Source organism: Caretta caretta, chromosome 1 (assembly GCF_965140235.1).
Source record: "Caretta caretta isolate rCarCar2 chromosome 1, rCarCar1.hap1, whole genome shotgun sequence".
NCBI lineage: Eukaryota > Metazoa > Chordata > Testudines > Cheloniidae > Caretta > Caretta caretta.
This window is the reverse complement of record NC_134206.1, coordinates 78,171,474-78,194,717: the sequence shown is the minus strand read 5'-3', so window position 1 is coordinate 78,194,717 and position 23,244 is coordinate 78,171,474. Positions and strand designations below refer to the sequence as shown.

Here is a 23,244-nt window from a genome sequence, read left to right as displayed (position 1 = left end):
ACGTGACTCGCAGACCCCAGTTTGAGAACCACTGTACTAAAAGTCATTTGATTTTGGTTGAACTGATAACCATTGATGCTGCAAGGGGGAAGTTCAAAAAGACAATTGTAATAATCATCTAAGTGGGATATAATTAGGTCTGGTCTACACTACAGAGTTAGGTGAACACAAGGCATTTTACGTTGACCTAACTATGGAAATGTCTTCACTTAAATGTGACGCCCGGTGACGTAACTGCTACACTAATTTAATAACTCCACCTCCATGAATGTCAGAGAGTTAAGGTTGATGCAGTGTCAATGTAGACATTGCGTTGCTTACATCAACTGCTACTGGCTTTCAAGAGTCATCCCACAACGCCCCACACTGGCAGTATAACTGATACAAGCATTCCAGGTGACGGCATGCACCACCGACACAAAGAGCAAATGGTGGACACGTACAAACGATGTAATTACTGAGGCAGCTGTATGCCAATGTAGATTAGGTGGACTTAATTGTGTAGTATAGACATGCCCTCAGTGTGTGGAGTAAGAATTTAGCATCAGAAAAAAAGAATTATTTTAAATTAAATGAAAATGACAGCTGACAAAAAAATATTGTGATAAAAAGATTAGCTGGTTTTTGCATCAGTGGAATGGAAGCATTAATCTGTAAACCTGGTATTTTCAGGATGGTTGTGCCTATTTAAGTTATAATATATCCAGTCAATGACTTTTGCTAGACATTGTTTTACAAATTCAGGGACAGCATCATAAAAATTAAAGAATAGATTTAAACATCAGCAGCATAAAAATGGTATCCAAATCAATGTGACTGAATTAAAACTCTGAAGAGATGCAAACTATAATTAAAAGAACAACAACAACAACAACAAAAAAACAGAAATCCTAAAACTGGGCTGGGACAGGCTTATCAATAGTCTGAGTGTGGTAAAGAGTCCTTTTACAAATGCCTTGAAATCAGTGACCAGTAAAATAAAAACAAAGGCTCCAGTTCCACAAACACTTATGCTCCTGAGAAACTTTACGCTTGTGTAGTCAGTGGGATTGCTTTCATGCGTCAAGTTACAAGTGTGCGTAAATTTGCAGGACTGGGGCCAGGAAATGTTATCTTAGACTGCAGAACCCAAAGACAAATAGCAATCATTCAATAAGAGTGTTGTGGTCAGTGGTATCAAAGCTGAAGATAACTGAGCAAAATTAATACAAAAGATCAACTATGTGAATATAAGAGAACCCAGACATCTTAAACTTTATGCAATGCCCTTTCAGCTTAGTAGTTCATGTGGAACCGAGACCAGAAAGGGTCAAACCAATTATGGTCAGAGGAAAAAGGCTATGTTTGACTCAGATATTAGAGTGAATGCTAATAGCTTTGAAGCAGAAGAAAATACAGACATTGGACAATAGCAACTCAGAGTGTTGAGGTCTAACGTAGGATTTTTCAAAATAGGGTTGATTGTGACTGTTACAAAAATAGATGGAAAAATTTTGGGTGGCAAGGAAGAAGATAAAATATTAACACATATCTCAACACTTAAAGATGACAACATTAAGAGAGAACAGGTCGGAACATGGTACTAGGACAGTGGAGACTAGTGAGATTAATGGTAGGTAGAAGATTAAATCATAGATACAGAAATTGGGCAAAAAGACTGAAAGGAAAAGTTATTCTCTCTAATCAATTTATGATTACAACCTCAGGCCCAGATCAGTAAGTAGCCAAGGTGGAATGAGTTTTAATAATACTGTGAGAAAATAATAGCAGCTATCAGGTGAAAAGTTAATAAAAATAGTGCAAGTCTACCTCCCCCCTCTCATCTCCCCCAAAAAAACAGGAACACATTTTGAACACATTGTTTTTTCTATCTGATGCTCCAGGGTGGAAGCTGGAGCAAATCATCAGAAACTGCAATGACAAATCTAAAGCTGCTAACATGGTCCTATAAGAGGGGCCAATATGATTAATTAATAAGAGGCCAAGTTTGCAAGCATGGCAGGCAGCCATGGGCAGGTTGTCAGTCAAGACAAAATATAACTTAGGTACAGTGATTCCCAGACTTGTTTTGCCACTTGTGCAGGGAAAGCCCCTGACGGGACGGGCCGCTTTGTTTACCTGCCGTGTCCACGGTTCGGCCAATCGTGGCTCCCACTGGCTGCAGTTCACTGCTCCAGACCAATGGGGGCTGCTGGAAGCAGCAGCCAGTATGTCCCTTGGACCCGCGCCGTTTCCAGCAGCTCCCATTGGCCTGGAGCAGTGAATCGCGGCCACTGGGAGCCACGATCGGCCGAACCTGTGAACACGGCAGGTAAACAAACTGGTTGGCCCGCCAGGGGCTTTCCCTGCACAAGTGGCGGAACAAGTTTGAGAACCACTGACCTAGGATGTTTGTCAGGTGCTTGGCTGGATAGTGCTGCTATTGTTTGACTTTGCAAGAGACATATTGTTATATCGCCTTGTTATTAGTATTATTTATTATTTGTATTACAGTACCTTATAGGAACCCACACAAGGGTCCAAGGCCTATTGTGCTAGGTGCTGTACAGATAAATAACAAAGGAGACTGTGCCTGCCATAAGATTCTGAAATCCTGATCTAGTTAAAAATCAGTGGGAATTTTGGCCATTGACTTCTAGGCTAGGATTTCATGCTGTGTATCAGACCAGATGCAACAGGCCTACAAAACAGGCAAATGAGGTGAGGGTATGTAGGAGGACAAAGTAACAAACCAATAAGAGCTTAGCATAAAAAATAGCTGTCTCAGCTTGCCACTTGCGTGTCAATGTATTGCAAGACAGACATGTCATAAAATACGTCATGGATAAGCAAACCAGTTCAGAAAAAATTATCTGATCTGGGCTTTCAATCATCCCTTAGAACAGAAATAAGGAAGACAATGATTCTTTTCAGGAGAAAGCCTAACAGCTCCATCATAGATATCTTTATATGGGCCAAGCCCACCAGCCTGCTCTCTCCTTCCGACAGGATTTTATTTCAAATTAAACAGCACAAAAGGGTTCTAAGCATGGTGCTATCAATTAAAATTACTTAACAATACCAATAAAACAGCTGCAAACCCCATCCACATCAAACAATCAACCATCAAGAAAAACATTGTCCAGAAAAATCAGCCTGCCCCTTAGTTTCCCACAGAAGCCCAACATATTTTCAAAACCTCAACTACCCCCAAACACCTGTTCAAACAGGTGAACTTTGCAATGTGCCTTGCAGATTAGCAAATTGGGGCCAGATGACTGAATTCCAAAGTGGTGGTGCTCTGACAGAGAACACCTTACCAATAGCACACTCTATACCAACGGTGATGCATCTACTTTAGGTGCTTCTGCTGAGCTCAACTGTAGCAGTATCTCATGGGGAAAGAAGTTGTTGTCAGCGAGATAGGTCCTAGATTATTGAGGGCTTTAAAGATGAATGTCAACATACCAACATCTTAAACACAGCACTGGAATCAGTGCTAACTCTGGAACACTGGTCTTGGATACATGTGCAGATACTCCACTTAAACTAGCGGTTGCATTCTACATGAGTTTCAGTTTCTGGACTGGTTTAAAGGGTAACCCTAAACAGAATTTATTCCAGGAATCCAATCTAGAGGTGACAAAACCATGGATCATGGTAGGAAAGTCCATGTCCAAGAGGGAAAAAAAGTCACTTTGCTTGGTTAGACATAGACTGGAAAAAAGCCATCCTGGTCACTGTTGTATTTGATCAGCTAGAAATTGCTGGGAATCTGACAAAACCCCTGAGTTGGGAATTTTAGTGATAAAACAGATGTACATCTTTAGTCTGCAGAGCGGGGCCAGCCTAATTTCCACCTTAACTTGAAATTGGCAAATGGGAGGAGGTTGGTTGACATAGTATTGGGTTTTGCCATGTGTAACAGTGAATTGGACAGTTGTGGAAGTGAGGCTGAGGGGTCCTGTATTGTGCAGCAGCTGGAGAGCAATGACTTCAGTGTGTTCCACAGCTCAAATATAGATTCTTACTATAGAAAGCAATAGTACTAATCTCATGTCAGCAGACTCCAGACTGAGGGCCGATTAAACCACCCTCTCAGAGCGAGGAAGAAAAGAGCCGAAAACTATCTGTCTTTGACCAAAAGTTGTTGCAGGTTGTGGATTTGAGGCAAGTTTATATCTACCCTTTCTTCTAGCCCTGTTCCCAAAGGTGGCCTGCTGCCATGGAAGTTGAGACCCTGGAGTATCACTGATGAGCTAGGCCTATATGGAGACACAGAGAATTTCCCATACATCTTGGGCAATCCAGGGATTATTAAAGCTATGCTGCCTGACTGCTCCATTAATGGTCAGATGTCCACATTCTCACTACAACCAGATGTTGCCATTGACAGTCTGTAGCCTCATGAGCATAGATTGTCCATCCCCAGAACTTTCTCTTTCTTCAGCAGACCCAGACCTAGGTCTTTGTAAATAATAGCACTGACTAGCAACATATCTATTTATAAATCATATAGAATTAGTCTCTCTGGCTATCATCTATTCTTTTAGTAAAACATAAATAAATAAAAATGTCTAGAACACAACTAGGTGTTTTTATTTATTTATTGCCTATCCCATCTAAGAACTCTGCAATATCAACATCACACACACTTAGATCCACTGCTATTAAAGAAAAAAATGTATAGGATAATATACAATATCAAGAGGGTAGTAGTCAAATACTGGCTCCTGACTGCCATAGTTCACCCTCAAAAATTGTGAAACTGGGTGGCCTTACTGCCTTTTCAATTAAAATTCACTGTTGCACTACTACATGATTAACAGTGCAGAAATTCATTCTTTCTAGCTTCCCCTGTTGTCTCAAAAGTAAATCCAGTTTCTGCAACAAAAAAACTACATATTCCTTTAAAATAGGTTTTGCAAAACTTAACTTTTGTGTGTGCATTATAAATTTTACAGAATATAAAAAACAAAATTTAGCTGTGAAAAATCCATTTGCCCTGTTTCTTTATTTTTCTTATACATGATATCAATTAATAGCTTAATAACATTAATTAGAAAACAGTCAATCCTAACCTGAAAGGTCACATTGGTAAATATTCTGTTATAATGATGAAATTATATTTTACTTGTGTCAAGGCAAGGACTACTGGAAAAATCACCTGATGGAAATGGTTGTGTCAGATTCCCCACCTCTCTCTAAGCTGGGATTCTGTCTTGGCTAGCTGCCACATTGTAAATTAAGGAAAGAATTCCCTAAATAATTATAAACAGCCCCAAGAGATCCTGCAAAATAGCTAATCTGGGTCTGTGAGCATGCTAACAAAGCAATTTCTTAGAGAGCAATATACTTACCCAGTGGAACAGATAATGAATCTGGGTTGTGGTAAACTTTATAAAAGCACAGGTTAAGAGGATACTTTTCAAGCATGGTCCTCTTTGAATTTTCTGGTCTCCGTAAAGATCCTTTGGCTGAAATCATGTTTCATTCTATTACGGAGATACCTGCAATTCATTTTTCACTTCACCTTATTCATCAGAGTATGTTCTTCAGTCAACTTCTCATAAATGTTACCTAAAGCAGAGAGTGTTATTTGCAGCTTATTCATTCTCAACTTCTTTTGTGCCCCATACATAATATTTAGTCTTTGACAGGTTAGAAAGCACTGAAGCTATAGCTGCATACATATCAGTCCTAATGCTTCTTTCTTTAGTATAGGTAATGCATAAAATGTTTCCTACTTTAAAAAGGAAATGTTAAGTCTCTAGGAAAACACATTGCTGTATAAAACATTTTCTTCTGTTGCTTTTCTGTTGCCCAGGAGCATTTTCAGTCACACTCCTACAGAGGGCGCCTTTATCTTGTTGGAATCTCAACTGCAAAAGAGAGAATCGGTGGTTATCACAGAAATAAGTCTTAAAGACAGAATATCTGACTTCTCACAAATATTGGAACTACAGCTGTGTAGTCATTTTAAGTATGCACATCTCATATCCTCTAGATGATGGAATATAATAATAAGGCTGCTACATTCATTATTGTTATACTCTGTTTGTTATTTTATTTATTATGTCTCCAGCTAGATGGTGACGAACTAGAGCTTTCTAGATTTGTTTCAGAGGCAAATTATCACTAAGAGAAAGCACAAGTTCTGAATCATTTTCTTGCAGTTATCATGTTTTTGGTTTTTGAGATTTGCACTGCAATGTTAGTCACAGGAAAACAAACAATAGAAAGCAAGTCAAACCTTTCCCAAATTAAACCTTCCTAGCAGAGCTATGATCAGAAATTGCTATGTGAAAACAGCTGGAATACAAGAAAGTCAATTTGGACTCCTTTTGGAAGAGTAGAAAACTGGGCCAAATCCTGTAATTGCTACTCACAATAACCATCAAACATCAAGCCAAAAAGTAAGTTTCCTTAGGATATTTGTTCGGGATGCAATTATTTATCAAGTGTCAAATATATAATTTATAATAGCTGTTACTTTTGACTAAAACCTAGCTATTTTTCTTTTCAACATTCTTTTCAACTTGATCAGTCCCATTCTCTCCTTTCAGGTCATTTCACTAACTTGTTAAGGCTGATGCAAATTTCACTGATTTGTGAAGGGCTCTGAGGAAAAATGTCAAAGTATTGTTTGGCTTAATTTTTTCCTTAATTTTACATTTGTCTGTCTATAAAATATGTTTGAAGTTAACTATGTCTACAATGAAAAATGCAAGCCATCATGCTTATGTGAACAAGGGGGTCCATAGGTTGTCATTTGTTCATAGTAACTTTACATAATTTACATAATACTTTTCAGTATCCTAGTTACAGAAATTGGAAACAGTCTTATAAATTCAATAGCAGTCAAACCTGTTGCAAGAATTGCATGGGGTTGATACTGATTGCTTGTTTGTGAACAATCTATTATAAGGTACAAGGAATGTGTTCTCTTTTAATTAACTCTTCTATACTAAATACATTTGGGTTTACCCATGTTGGCTTCCAAAATTCAATGGAGAGTGCAAGAAAACCTGTAACTCACGAAAGCTTATGCTCAAATAAATTGGTTAGTCTCTAAGGTGCCACAAGTCCTCCTTTTCTTTTTGCGAATACAGACTAACACGGCTGCTACTCTGAAACAAGAAAACCTGGTGCTCTAGTCTACATGAATTCAGAATTGGCTTGTATTTGAGATTCATATTTTTATGTCATTGGAAAATACTTCAGGAGAATATTTTAATGAGCACCACACATGCTGTAATACTACCATTTTTTCTTTTCCGAGGTTGAATTCCTCACTAAGGCAAAACTCCTACTGAAATTATTTCATTGCTTGAAGTGAATGGGAATTTTGCCTATGTAAGGATCAGGGGCTAGATTCACAAAGGGAATGAAGACCCTAACTGCCTCTTTAGGCGCCTAAAGCTAACATTTAGGTACTACTCACTTTCACAAAACACGTCCTCTGCTGCTGCCCAACCCTGTAGGTGCCTGAGTTTCCACCAGTAAAGTGTCTGAGGCACCTAAATTCTGACTCCACCTGGCAGCTTCGCACTTAACTCACCCCTAAGCCCCAACAGGATTCACCAAAGATGCGTTCCTTCACCTCTCTTGCCCGCAGGGCCCGATCTGTTAGGAGTGCTTGGTACATGCCTAAACCCCCACAAAAGAAGCTGCTGAAGGAGAAAGTATTGCCTCTACAACTTTTTGCCCAGGACTTAGAACACTTTCCCAGGATGTGGTATATCCAAGTTCAAAAACCCCTCTTTATGATGTAGTGCAGGGATTTCAGTGTGAGTTTCCCACCTCCGCAGAGAGTACTTTGTAGGTCTCTCTGTCTTTCCTGTTGAAGCTGTTCCACAGTGCATAACTACTTAAATATTCAATGGAAAAGGAGGAGTGGAACCTGGGTCTTCCACCTTCCTTTGGACTATCAAGTCATTCACCCTGTGGTCCAATTAAGAGTTAATTATTTAAGTTTCCCATGTGAGTTCCATCCTAAGTGACTTAGGGTATGTCTACACAGCATGGGCATGACTGGCCTGGGTCAGCTGACTCAGGTTCAGGCTGGGGGCTATAAAATTGCAATGTATATGTTCCGGCTTGGGCTGAAGCCTAAGCTCTAAGACTCCTGCGTGGAGGGAGGGTCTCAGAGCTCTAGCCTGAGCCAGAATATCTACACTGAAATTTTTAGCCCCACAGCCCAAACCCCACAAGCCCAAAGCAGCTGACCCGGACTCTGAGACTCAGTGCCATGGGTTTTTTATTGCAATGTAGACATAGCCTTGGCTGCTTTTGAAAATTTTACCTGATGATTTGGAGTGAACATTTGGGAGGTCTAGTCCCGGCTACTACAAACTTGGTGTGCTAACCTTCAGCTCAGCTTTTTAAAAGTGCATGCATATGTTTGTGTACCTCCCATTTGATTCTGCAAAATGCCTGATGCACATGTGCAACTGGATTTGTACACAGATGTAAATCCCCAAAATATGGGGTTTTGTAGGTGCAGCTTGGGTGCACACTTCTAAAAAATCTGAGTCTCAGACACTATGCACCCCAGTTTTCCACATCTATAAAATAGAGATAATATTTACCTATCTCCTAACAGTATTGTTAGTGAGTTCCTGAGATGGAAGATAGTAATTCATTCTTTCCAGCTAGTTACCAGGCTGGATGGATTAAGACAACATAATTGGTGGTGGCTTATTTTTCTCACTCTCAAGTTTCTGTTTTAGGTTTAAACCAAAAATTATTTTGGGGGGAGTTTTACAAATTTCAGATTTGCCAGTAAATATTCAAAACAAATATTTTGTAATGGATACTTTTATCAGTTCAAGCACCTTTGCATGTATTGGGGTGCTCCCGCACTCCATGGCTTGAAGTTTTCCATTTTATACAGAGTTTACAGTTGGTTCATTGGCTCTCAGTACTCCCACTACACAAATTGTTCAAGCACTTCTGCGTACATGGTTGCAATTTTCCTTATTCAAAATTATTCACTGAAGTTTTCTTACAAATTGCATTTACTCTTTAGCTTATTTTTCAAAACCTGAGATTCAAGATTTATTTCTCTGTTGTGACTGCCTTTTCTGCTCTCTGATGTTGGTCCCCATTGATGGGTCTACTCCCATGCTTAAAGTTAAGCATACATTTGAAGAATGGAGGCCTTAATGAGCCACCTTTTATCCAGTGGCTGGTGTGAAAACATTCAGAATTTGCTTTCAGTGAAGATTCAAACACGTTGTGCTAGTAAAACTCAGTTGCCTGTAAATTCACAGAAAGTGAGCACTACAAGTGCATGAACATTGGCAACATTGATTTTCTAACAAAATTCAAATAAATATTTGTAGCATTAAACTTTTGGCACTGTTCAGCCAGATCTATAATCCTCAGTGCATATATTATTGTGGTCATGCTACACCTGATCTGTCGTAAAGATGGCTGAACCAATTTGGGCAAAATAACTGAGCCAAACAGCCACTGTAACTGAACACACACTTAAAAAAACCCACCCTCTTCATTTGGACCTTCTGTGCTTATTTAAATTTTATGTTATTCTGTGGCTTCTACTGTTTAATACAGCAAACTTTAGGGAGAAAGAACTCCTTTAGACATATTAACTTATGGGTTTATTATAAAATATAGATCTGTGTCAGCAATAAAGGAGAAAGTTAACATCTGACTGTCAAAAGAGAGAGAAAAGGAGTATACTTTGACTCAGTCCTGTTTCATATGGCCCAGTGGGTGATTTTTTGTTTGTTTGTTGGACACTGTGTTCAACATGATCTTGAACATACCTAGTTTTTCTTCTTTGCCAAAGAAAGCCCCAGTGCCCCAGGAAGTCTTCAGGATGTGAACCTGTTAATGCAGGCCTTTATAGATAGGGTTAGGGGACAGCAGAAACAGTTAATCCATCACTGCCTTTGGCTGTGTCCTAGAACATGTGATACTGCTTTGAAGTTGCAGCCATTCACCTCTTGTAGCTCTGAGGATGCAGACGTGTACAGTCAGTGGAAGAATAGGGCTGTAACTGGGGAGAATGCAGTGTGCCGGAAAACTATGTCGCAGAGGTATCAGGCTGCTGCTACGATAGCCAAGTGCTACAGCCATTTGGGATCATACTGAAGACTAGTCCTGACATTTTTTCTAACTGGTCAAGAAAGCTGCATGTCTCCTGCTCTGGAAAGTAGTCAACACAGACCTCAAGAAGTCTTTGTAACTGTAGAGTATCCTTTAGGGAAGTGGAGAACAAGGAGGGGGTGGTTCTCTGATTACTTTCTTAAACACTGTATCAGACATGGAAGTAAGAGCTCAGAAGAAAAGAAGGGACCTGTCAAGGATGCCATGGGGAACTTAAGGTCTGGAAGTTCAGATGGACATCCAAAATCTCAGAGATTCACCCTTTTGAGTTTTCTTGTCAACAGGCTCCAAACCTGAATGCCACCTTTATGCCTTTCACAACTTAGAGAGTGACAAGTTATTGACTGTAGGAGGTATGCCTGTTAGTACATCCCCTTCTCACACCTCTCCCCTCAAAAAAGCTGCAGGGTTTAGGGAGATGAGAAAGGGAAAAGGAAACAATTTTTCATTTTTTGTTGGTAAATGGATAAAAAAAACCGCACTTCGTAATACAGTAACTGTTATTGATGTGCTTAAGTCAAAACTTCTTGTACTATTCTAATTCTCCAGTCCTGAGATACTCCTCTTGAGTTATGCCCTATTAGTAACAATGAACCGCTTGTGGATTCATCATAATGAATGGCTAAAAACTTATTTAAAACTATTCTCCCTTTGTCCATCTCATTCTGGAGTACTCAGATACCACAGGGATGGGAGTCAGATCAGTATCTAGTTAGATGGGTGGGTTGCAGTTTGTTAAACTGACACAGATCTGTCCTTTGCAAGTTAATTTTAAAGCTCAAGTAAGTCACAGGAGTGCAAATAAAGATTTGATTTTTTTTTTACATTTGCACTCCTATAACATTTTAAAACACAAACCATATGTATGTAAAGCTAAACCCTTTTTGTATCAAGTTTCATCGCCAGCCCTGTTTTACAGTCTTGTTTAAATCAAAATAGGGGGTTACAGTGGAAAGACCAGTTGCCCTTCTTCCAAGGACGCTAGTGGGCGCTGCATTTTTTTTGAACTTTCTTTCTCTAAACAACAGTGTTCAACATTGCATCAAACACTTAATTTGAGAATACGCCTTTATCTGTGTGGGTTTTCTTCCGCCTGATTTTTTTTAAAAAAGGGATATATATTTCCATCAGTCTGACCTTTGCATAGCTGCCTTCTTTTGTTTTCTAACGTTATTGGAACTGACCTGGCATGGGTCACTGGTTAAGCAGGCAATCTTAAATACCTCTCATACAAATTTCTGGTTCCTTTCCAAGTGCAACTGCTCACAAAGTAAAACACCATTTTACAACTCGAGGCTCAGGATAGCAAAGACACTGCTTTCCATCCGACTTTATCCCCAGAAAGTGTACATTCCAAAATCGACCGGAGACACAAGCTGGAGAACCTTACACACTGCTCATTCAAAAACTTCTTTCGAGATTCTTTCTGCATAGTTTACAACATAACATGGTTTTGTCTCGTTTTGGACTTTTCACCCGCTCCTCTTGAAATTCTCCCACTTTTACTTTTAACAGAGGCAAGATCTCTCCACCAGTCGCAGGCTTTTTTCCTTTCCCCTGCTTCACAAATCAAGGAAAATGTGCAAAAATATTAAAGCATGTAACCCGAGCCTTTTTTATCAACTTTTCGGGACCTCGTTACCATGCTTTGTTATCTAAATAGAATAGGCGGAAATCGTACTTCCATGCAAACAAAGTTCGCCTACGATCTGCTTGGGGTGCTGGGAGAGTGCAACATTTCCCCCAAACTAGATGGTCCTCTCCAGTAGCTTTCTCTGTGTAAAGGAGTGCATTGTCTTTTGACAGCTGATTCTTATCGCCCCAATGAGGTATTGTGTTTCAGTTATGCACTGTAAAAGGTTGTAACTTTCTTTGAAGTTCAAGGGTGTCATTTTGTTTCCACGTATGAATAACTCTGCGAGGAATTATAGTGACCCAAAGTCGACCCGTTTAAATTGACATCCACCCAACCTGTTTCCCCATCACTGATGTTGCAAAGGAAGGTCCTTTCATAACAATGTGCGATGAGGGAAAACAAAACAAAAAACACACTTCCCAATACGTCTGAGTTGCGTCGTAATTACATTTTATTTTCACCCACCCCGGCATGCTCAACGTTGAGCAAAATACATTTTTAAGTAATGTGTTTGTATTCTTATCTGTAGGAGTTGGAAATTAACAGCGCCGCTAGTTTGCGTTTACTGTTAAGCCTGGAGAGCGAGATATTGCTTTGCAAACATTACAGTTATTATGTCTGCAGTTGGGACTCTTTCTATAAATTATTGATCAGCCATCTTATTTTTCTTTCTGCTTAATGGCTCTTATAGCAGAGCCGTTTACAACGCTATAGTCAAGGTTGTGTCAGCACTGCCATTATAATCACCCCCTCTTTCAGGGGGCTAAACCTTGCTCTAAAAACCCGCTCTGGGCTGAAACTTCTCAAAAAAAGGACTCAGACTAGAAAGGGTTTTAATTTTTAAACAATTAAATTGTTTGACTGATTTGGAGTGATAGTAGTGTAAATAATGAGCGCAAAGAAAAAAGCCAATGCTTTCTCATTCACATAGATCATATGAAATGGGAAGGGCTGACTTTTGCAGGCTGTTAGCTCGTAAAGCCCTCTGTGTGTGTTTTTATTAAGGGAAACAATGTGTGTAGGTGGTTGTGAGAATAGCAGCCACTCTGCACTAGCAGTTACCTTTCCTACCTTTATAAAAATAGAGGGCCCGCTCCTGCACGCTTTCCCATTCAGAGCTACTGCTGACTTCACTGGGAGCAGAATCGGGCCCGTGATGTACAGTGTGGATATGTATGGTCGTGGTGTTTGCGTCATAGACCATGAGGGTTTGGAAGAAGCACTTTCAGAAATATTCTCAGAGGAAGGATGCATGTGTTACAAAATCCTATGAACATAAAAAGAAAAGGAGTACTTGTGGCACCTTAGAGACTAACCAATTTATTTGAGCATAAGCTTTCCTGAGCTACAGCTCACTTCATCGGATGCATACTGTATGCTCAAATAAATTGGTTAGTCTCTAAGGTGCCACAAGTACTCCTTTTCTTTTTGCGAATACAGACTAACAGGGCTGTTACTCCGAAACCTATGAACATGTAACTTAGCGAATAAGGAATTTTTAAAAAGCAAAAGTTACCTTTAGAAGTGTTTAAAACGTGAAACAAACTGAAAAAAAAGACCATTTCAATATCAGGTCAACACTAATCTTTCTTCACCCCATTTGCGAATCAGTCTGGACTGGGAGTTAAGGATGGACGGAACTAATGTTTTTTTTAAGAGGCGAAAGGAGAAGGAACGGTATTTCAGATTACATCACCAATGTAACATTACTTAATAACAGGGATTTGGTATTTAATAACTAGGTGAGCAACTTTTACTACCTGTTGGTAGTTGAATTAACAAGTTGCACTGGAGACATGTAATCATAGCAAAGTGTAATTTAAATATCACATAGTGCTTATTGCCTGTGACAGTGATAATGTAATTCATACAGGAAAGTTGGTTAGAGTTTCCTTCTTTGTGACTGCAGCTTCCTCTATTGGCTGTTCATTGTAATATAAACGTAGGCAGACAGTACCCAATCACCTGCTTCGTTCATTCTGGACCAGCATGGGAACGGACCCTGACCATTTTCCATTTGGCACTACGAACTGCAGCGGGACCCTGAGACTTAAATGAACAGAAAGATTATTTAAGTCACTGCGTTTGAAACCCGTCCAGCAAATTAATTTAGAATGGCGAGTTTTATATCATTTGTAAAGAAGCAGGACGCTTAGTAGCTCCACTTTGCATACATGGGGGAGGGGGGGAGCAGCGAGGGAAGGTTCCCACCCTTTGGTTATTGCTTTTTTTTTTTAAGTGCAACCATGTCCTTGGTTAAAACACCAGTTAGGATCAGTAAAGATAACCCTCTCATTTCTCCTGAGGTTGAAGGGAAAGAACTGAAGTTATCCACTTGAGGCTAAATCCTGCTTGTTTTACTCACAGGATTGGTATCGCAGGATTCAATAGGATTGCTCGCGTGAGCAAACCTGGCGAGCGAAGGCCCTTAAAGTCTTCAGTGAAAGTGACTGGTGAGGCAGGGTGTGTATGCAAACTATAAAGCGTGGGATAATCCCATTTCCAGTTAGACACTATAGACGTGCAGGTAGCTGAAAAATGTGCATTAAAACAAAGCCCAGACCACAATTTGCTCCCAAGTTCCTACTGTTATCAAAACTTTTGTGGTTATTTTTAAATACCATCCGAAATTTTTACATTTTAATTTGTTCACCCCATTTTTTATTAAACATTTATCACATGTAAATATTCGTGTTGATATACAGATGTTAAAACTATTGTCATGTTTTCTAGGTTTATGATATATTGTTGTCTGTTCAGAAGTGTATGCTATTGTTAAAGTTGTTTGAGCCGGGCGTGCTAATGCACTGTTTGATTGAGTGAATTAGCAGTCATAACAATCTGGCAGTCTGGCCATAGAAGTGTGCTCAAATTGATTTGTGTTATGGCTGGACTGGAAAATCTAGTGTTAGTTGTTTTTTGCCCTGGGGCATTGTTTGTACCAAATTCCACTTTTCATTTAATTTTCCAATAGATTTCGAAAGACTGAGAGGTTTGCGATCAACATTTGGTGCACTTGCATTATTATTAATTATTATTTTATTATTCTTATTAAAATATCCTATAAGTAATTTCAGATTCCCCAAAACCTTGCTTTCAATCAAAGTAAACATAATTAGCGTGACGTCGTGCTTGGAATGGTAAATCTCTCTTTGTATCTATTAAGCATGTTATTATCTTGTCCCGTCACTGAAAAGAATCCAGTATGTATTTATATTGGGCAAGGTCCCGGCTAATTTGACAATAATGCAACAATCCCAGCACTGCAGTATCTAGTTTCCTGTTGTTAGGAGATGTTACATCAATCTCAAATGAGTTAATTGTGTTTTCAAGAAATATTTAAAGGTTTAGTAAATATCTTAGGGAGAGTGGGGAAGGGATCCCAGTGCATCATCTTAGATTGCTATAACTTTCTATTTTCCTTTTAGAATCCAGGGAGGGTACAGTATAAGGGTCCCCTTCTATCCTTTTCCTCAATATCTCCGCAAAATTACAGGTAGCTCCAGAAAAAAAGAGTCGTTGTATGGAGAGTCTAAATATTTAAAGCACAACAAAGCTTACCTTCCTTTTGTCAATATTTGTATCTTCCTTAGAGTCTTCTGCTTTGCAGTCGTTTGCCAGAATTATAATGCAGTATGAATAAAACTAAAAAATTGCTATTGATCACATAGAAAGCTTTGTGAAATCATTTAGTCAGTTTCCCCACTTGAAAAATCAGTGAACAAAATAGGTCAATAGCCAAGGATAAGATGAGATATAACAGAGCAGTATATTTTTCAGGGGGGAAAGTCAAAATAAATACAGATAGAATCCATGTTCATTAATTTAACAATCTACCTACCTTCTTGCAACAATCCCTTCTCATGCCCCCCCTTCCCCCACATTCCGAAGTTCGTATTTTTCTATTTGACTGAATTCATTTACAGTAACAACTGGTGGGGAGGGGGTACCAGGCGGTCAGGTATTCAGAGTACTTAAGATGCAACAGCTACAATACATTTCTTAATTGCATCTTACACGTTACAGCTGCCCGCAAAACTGGATTTAATACAATAGTGAACTCCGGAGCAGGTGCTGTTTTTTTTTAAAGCAATAAATTATGATAACTATCTATTCATCTTATTGCACATTCTCATTTATCGAAATGGTCAGAGGGAAAAAAGAGAGTACCTGCCCTGAACAGTTATGTGAGCACAAGAGAAGCCCTGCTTCAAACAATATTCCAGGAATGAAATTAAAGACTTCTTAATTAGTGCATCAATTAAGCTTTCTTAGTCGCATTTTAATCAGCACAGGCCCTATCAAAGGACAAACAGAACGATTTGCAGGTCTTTGAATTTTAAGCAGTCTTATTGATTTCAGCACCATAAGTCTTCACTTGACACAGGGAGAATTCTCAAATCAGTTATAGTACTTTGAGTTTTACTGGTGTACATTCTAGGGTGTGGGGAGGAGAATTAAAGTCTAACAATATCATTTCTTAAAGGATCTACTTGCAATTAAAATGCAATTTGAAAAAAAAACTTAAAAGAGAAAACGAGCAATATCATTATTTGTTGTTCTGCGTCTGTATTAAAATAAATCCAGTAGTTTGCTATAATCGTTTGAAACACTTACCAAGCAAGAAGCTTTGAAGATTCTTGAACCCTTTCCTAAATGTGTTGGTTTCTAATCCAATCTTTTCATTAAACGATCACCGTTAACCAAAACCAGTTGTAGTAAGCACTTACAAACGTTTTTAAACTGTTTAGAAACACAATGGTTTTCCGTGAAAGTACCCAATTAGAAGAAAAGAAGGAGCCCGTCATACTGTAGAGTAGGTAAAGAGCAAGTGATATGGAAGGGATATTTTTGGTGGTGGTGGTGGTGGTGGGGGGGGGGGGGATTAATTCAGAGTTCATTTAGAAGTTGAGGTGAAATGGTGACATCACACGTGCTCGTCTCTGTATTAACTTTCTCAGGTGCATGTTTTATGACGATAGTGTGTGTGAGACAGTGAAAACAGGGGAATTAATAGAGCGAGTACGGGCAGCGGGTTTTCAACAACTTTGACACGTTACCTGAAAATAAAATAATGCAATACAGTTACACTTTTCAAGGCCTTTTAAGTATTTCTAGCATTAGGTTCCCACCACTATAATTAAAGTGGCATCCGCATTCCTATTTTAAGATTGGTTTGTGTTTCTTGGGCTTTGTAACTTGCAAAATTACTCCATATTCAAGTCTTGGTGTGATGGTCTATTTTTCTTCTTTTCTTTTCTTAAGGCTGTTCGAGTATTAGAAAAAATAAAAGTTCACTCACTGAAGAAAGCTTTTGGTATTCAGAATTGGAATTTAAAAAGCAATCTCACAGGTAGTGAGCAAGCAGGTCATACCAGAATGCGTATAGTTTTTGGCAATCTAGGGGAAAAAAGTGAATTTTCCCCATATTATAGAATTAGTTTCCATTAAGATTCTTATCACACATCTAGACGTGTAATCCCACGATTCATGTCTCCTACAAATAATACACATTTCAAAAAACAGGCTAAGGACAGGTAGATGTCACAATCTACTGAGTACATAATTTACATTGTTTAAAAAGCCTAAATACTTCTGTGCACATTATTGCTGCAGCTCGTGCACTTGTATGAAAGATTATTTCTTTGTCTTTTTAAAAAACAGAAAACCCACAAAAGAAATAGAAGACAAAAGCCAAGGCAAGCCCCTTAACCAGAACCCAAAAGGAAAGTCGGAGTTCAAGCTAAAACTCTAAACCCTGTGGTGGCCAGGTACTACAACATGTATGCGGCCTGACTCACAATTCAAATATATATCTGCATATCCTATAAAATTAGATACTGCGCAAGCGCAACAGCTAATTTTACACCGTACCTGGTGACAGGGGCAGAATATCAAAGATCAAACTTGGATGTGTGGCTTGCAGTCACCTGTTGTTCACAGACCGCTGCAATACCTAGACACAACAGGGTGGGAGTAAGCACTCCGTTTCAGCTCTCTAATATCTTGGCTATTGTATTTAAAGTTACTTCAGCCTTATTAGAACAAATGTTACAACTACTTCTTTTCACGCATTTTATAGTTGACTATCAAAACCACAATCAATCAAACGTGAGTCGGTTTGTACACACTAGGAAACACAACCACCAATGCCTTTCTTGTGGAAAAGCTTTACTCTTATGTTCAAAAAGTTCATGGGAGCCTATAGATGAAAACAGGCACTTGTTCATTTCTTTTAAAACTGCTCGGGTAATTCTTTAGCACAACAGATGTTATTTGTAAATTGGAGGAAAAGTAAGCGGCCGGTGTTCTTTGATCCATAAAAGTCTTATTTTCTGGAAATACTGTTGTGTTTGCTTTTCTTTCTTCTGTTGTGTTGCACGCGCCATACCATTACAAGCCCTTCAGTCCTAGTGATCACTATTATGCTCTTTTCGGAGTCTTATTAACTTCCACCCCTGTCATTTGGCTTGTTTGTTGTCTTGAGAAAAATACTCCGGGTCTGAGTGTTTTTGTTTTCAAATACATGTGCTACTCCTAAAGTAAATAGCCCTTCAGAAGGTGCGGGGTCGAGTGAAGTCCCCGCCCCTCTGCCCCACACCCCGTTTCTGTGTGGTGAGAAAGAGGCAGCCGAATGCCTGTCAGGAAAACTTGGGTACGTTCTTGGCTCTCGGTCCAGTGTGGGGACAAGCGGTCGCTGGGAAGTGTTTGGAAAATTACATCTCGTCTCTGTTGAGATGAAACATGAACCCTATAATCTAACGGTTCCTGGAGGAGAGGAGGAGGAAGAGGGATCTCGCTCGCTCTCTGTTTCTTTGCTCCGGGTTCCTGGTTGGATAATTTGGGTTAATACTAGTGAGTGAGGCTTTTGCTGCTTCAAAGGGTATTTCAAGTTGCCGGAGCTCCTCCCCTCTGCACCGTGTGACAACAACAACTCGCCCGGAGAGCTAGAGAGCGAGCGAGCAGCGAGCAGCAGCGGCAGCCAGCACTTTTCAGCTCATTTTCTCTCTGTCATTCCCCTCTCAATCTTTGATCCATGTACTTGCCAGAGAGAACCGAAGTCCTTCAAACCTCCCCCTTCTCACCTTCATCTTTAACTTGGTGCTAGAGCAAGGACCACAAAACAAACAACCCTCCCTCCCTTCCCCTCAACCCCAACCCTACCGCCCGCAGCGGACTTCTCCTCATTCCCCACTTGCGGGACACTTTGTGCGTCTCTCTCTCTCTCTCCCTCACGCTTCCTCCCTTCTCGGCGGCAGCCGGTTTGGTCCCCCCCCCCCCCATTCTGCCCCCCTCCCCTCTTTTTGTCCGTGCGGCAACTTTTTTCTCCCCCCCCCCCTCGTATATGTGACCATGGCCGTACCGGCTGCTTTGATCCCTCCGACCCAGCTGGTCCCCCCTCCACCTCCGATCTCAACTTCTGCCGCCTGCACCACCACCACCACCACCTCGTCGGCCACCTCGTCTCCGTCTCCTTCCATCGCTCCCCCGCCAGCCTCTTCGGGGACGAACCTATTCCGGCCGGAGCCCATCGCAGCCGCGGCGGCGGCGGCGGCGGCCACAGTCACCTCCACCACCAGCAGCGGAGGAGGCGGCGGCGGCGGCGGCGGCGGCAGCAGCAGCAGCAACGGAGGCGTCGGCGGCAACAATTGCAGCCCCAGCCTGGGCACCGGCACCAGCGGCGGCGCGGGCGGCGGCACCTCCACCCCCAGCGCCGCCAACAGCAGCAGCGGCAGCCTGCCGGGCAAGCCGGTGTACTCGACCCCGTCCCCGGTGGAGAACACCCCCCAGAATAATGAGTGCAAGATGGTGGATCTGAGGGGGGCCAAGGTGGCCTCTTTCACCGTGGAGGGCTGCGAGCTCATCTGCCTGCCCCAGGCTTTCGACCTCTTCCTGAAGCACTTGGTCGGGGGCTTGCACACCGTCTACACCAAGCTGAAGCGGCTGGAGATCACGCCCGTGGTGTGCAACGTGGAGCAGGTCCGGATCCTGAGGGGGCTGGGGGCCATCCAGCCCGGCGTGAACCGCTGCAAACTCATCTCCAGGAAGGATTTCGAGACGCTCTACAACGACTGCACCAACGCAAGGTAAAGATCACCCCCCCACACACACACACACACCCCATACACACACACACACAGCCTCTAACCTCCCCTGCCCCCGCCTCTGACCCACCCTCACACAGGGAGCCCTGACACACCGCCCGGGCAATCACGGCGCCTCTGCCTGGTGGTGCCGCTGAGCAAGCCCCAAAGCAACCTGTCCTCTGCCCTGCCGCGGCCGCACGAACCGACCCCCGCCCCTCCGCCCGGCGCACCGGGCTGGGGGATGTGGGCCGGGAAGGTGCTGGGGCGCGGGGGGGGGGCTGTTATTTCCTCAGCCCCTTGAAAGTGTCAGCCTGCCCCCGCTTCCCCCCAGTACTGTGTGCCTCTCGCCCCCCAGGCTGACTGGGGGGGGGGGGGGATGAGCTAGGCGCCGGCTGGGGAGGGGGCTCAGGAATGGGGCGAGGCGGTGCAAGGGGGCAGCTGATGTTAAACCCGGGGCTCAGAGTGCTTGCTCTGCCCCCTCACCCCACCCCTTCCCCGCCGGGTTGATTTGTATAAACCGCCACGGGGCGCCCGGAGACGGTGCTGCGAAGGCTGGCTGGGGGGCGGAGGGGGGGACGGGACGTGAGAGTGCCGGGGAGCCGGCGCACAGCCTCGCCGGGCTTTCTCTGAACTGTGGCCCGACAGCCAGCGTCCCCAGGCCGGCCACGGCGGGCACGGCTCCAAAAGGGGCGACTAGGTGTGTGACAGCCCGCGGCAGCTGTCACAGGGGACGTGGCGTTGCTGGAGGGGGAGAGTTGTAAAGCGCCGGGCCCGTCCTGCTCTCTCGGGCGGGTTAGTCTCTGGGAAGCAGGTGTGTGAGCGAGGCGAGGGGCCGGAGTAGGTGACTCGCGAAGCAGAAGCGTGGAGGGGATTTGGCAGGGCTGAATCATATATTACGGCGCATCTTCTTAACAATAATGCGTGAATCACACATGGGAAGGGAGGGCAGCATTCCAGCTCGGGACAGATCGCAGGACACACTCACACACGTCAAGACACTCAAACAAAGGCAGCCCGCGATCATCTAAAGTTGGCGCAACTGAGGGGGTGGGGGGGGGGGTGGGGGGTGGAAACTGACAAAAGAGGAAATTCCTTTTGAAATAACAGCTTGCTTAAAAACGGCGAGTGAAAGAATGGGGCTGTTACTACTAAATCTGTCTGATTAGGAAAGGGAGGCAACGGGAACTGAACAACTGCTGTGAGCTAAAGAGCAGAGTGTTTGGAAGCTTCTTCACTTCATCAAAGCCCCCGTTGGTTTCTGGGGGGTCTGCTGGTTTGAAACGGCTTCGGAGCTTGGTGGGAAACTTTATAGAGTAGCTCAGATTTGCCATTAAAGAGGCTGAAGCAGAGTCTCTCTCTTGTCAACTGTTATTTTCATTAAACGCAAACAGGCTCTTCCAACTCATAATTTGGGTTTCTCTTTTTTCCATGTGAGATTTTAAGATACAGCAGCAGCAGCACGTGGGGAATTAACCCCCGATGAGACTTTGTTCATTCCATTTGTAAGGACTGGGTGTGACTATTTGTTCTTTCTCTCTCCTTGAATTAGTTGGGGGTAGTAGCTGGACTCATTATCCTAGGGCAAGGCAAAGGAAAGCACTTATTCGTGCCTTTATTTCTAGCTTGATTATTGACGTTTAGGAATAGTCAGGGGAGCAGGACAAACATAACCTGGAATAACTTTAGAGCATTAATGTACCTGTGTAACTACTTTGGTCATGTGTTGGGTACTAGACATGGTTTGTGGTGGAATCAAATGAGTTTGTAAATGAAGAATAATAAAAGGTAGCGTTAGGATGCCTGTCGTGTATATATGTATTGAAAAAGACTGACATTAAACATTATATCAGCTTTATTTTTGTGACTAAATCCTTCCACTTTTGCAAGGTGTAACACGATTTGTGAATATTGTTAAAACATAGGCTGGTCATGTCAACACTGCAAAATTGACTGTGTTTCAACAGTGTCAGGGGACTGCTGTGTTGTAATCCAACATGGTAGGAATTACAGTATGGACAGCAATGAGCAGACCTGGCCCTTAAAGAACAGTATTGTAGTAGAATATTTATATATCCATTAACTAAATAAATTAATTGAAAGGACTTACAGTTTGTATGCAAGTTGCAGTATGTACAAGTGAAGCATGGTGTTTCAGTGAGTTTTGATCAAGCTAAATTTCATCTTCAGTACACACAACTGAATTTACTTCACAGTTTCTTTCCTTGGACATGTTTTAATATGATTTTTCTTTCATTTCAAATGGTTTATTTTTAATTAAGTTGTATCTTTACAGAATATATTGATATTAGAATAGTTTGATCTCATTGCAATAAATTGGCCTTTTCAGGCTAGCAGTTGCAGTACACTTTATCTGAATGATGTTTCATATTTCGAGAGAGAAAACTTACTTTTGAGATTAAAAATATAAGTGTAAATCTTACAGACAGATTGTTATACTTCCAACATCCAAAATATTTTATCCATATATTTGTATCATAGTCAGTTGACACACTGGAGTAAGATTAATTCTTTTTTTTAGACAATGCTAACAGCTTAATCAAGGGTAATCCATTATTTAATCAAATGTGCATTTCAACACAGCTATTAATTTATTGTGAAAAAAATCACATTTGGTTTATCTACATATTTTGATTCATTAGTTATCAATTTCTGTGAAAAACATTATAATTTATCTAAAATGAACCTTACTCTTTATAGATTGTAACCATTTGGTTGAAAAGATATTAAATGAGATCTGAAAAGTTTTTGTGAGTGTTAGTCCAAAATGTACTCTTTTAACTGCAGTGGCAACTATATTTAAAAATCAATAAAGCATCAGGGAATTTTCTTTTGAATACTTAGAAGTCAGTTAGCAAAATGAATTGGTTCCTGTGTCTGCCTGATTCTAATAATTCTAATAATTAAAATACCTTTTTACTAAATTAGTTCTCTGTATCAGTGGAAAATAAGTCTTCTAATGTGGGGACTGATTCTTCTTTCCTATTCACACTGATCTTTGCTTCTGTCTTTTCCATATAAAGCTCTGGTCACCAGACAAAAATTTCAGGAAGTAGCAATCCAGGCATCTATGCAACAGTATGAGGAAGTGGGGTTGGCATGGATAGGAGACTCTCAGGGGATGATAGATAGCCAGATGCCAAACTAAAAGGCAAAAATGTAAAAAAGATTGTAAGTTGGTAGATATCAATTTTTTTCAGTTATATATGAAACAAGCCCTAGTACATTATTCATCAGATGTTATCTATGTAGGATTCATGGGTTGGTACCCACTGATCCTTGGCTGTTTCCGGTCTCTTGTGTCCCAGAGCACTTGTGGAATTTTGCCGCACTGGTCCCCTCCATGGAGGCTTGCATTGACTTTAAAGGGCTTTGGATCAGGCCCCA

The 23,244-nt window shown here is 41.5% G+C and overlaps 1 protein-coding gene across 9 annotated transcripts in view; it reads left to right on the top strand.

Annotated features, from left to right (window-relative positions):
- Nucleotides 1-18,445: 18,445 nt before the first annotated feature.
- Nucleotides 18,446-23,244, top strand: part of DACH1 (dachshund family transcription factor 1) — a 453,297-nt gene continuing 448,498 nt past the window's right edge. For 3 of the 9 annotated variants that reach the window (XM_075128936.1, XM_048851983.2, XM_048852002.2), the window contains exon 1: nt 18,447-19,839. In XM_075128936.1, coding sequence (XP_074985037.1) covers nt 19,106-19,839 — 734 coding nt within the window. In that variant the 5' untranslated portion in view covers nt 18,447-19,105. Of the gene's footprint in view, nt 19,840-23,244 lie in introns of all 9 variants that reach the window. The other 6 variants (XM_075128945.1, XM_075128943.1, XM_075128954.1 and 3 more) reach the window with 4 other exon arrangements.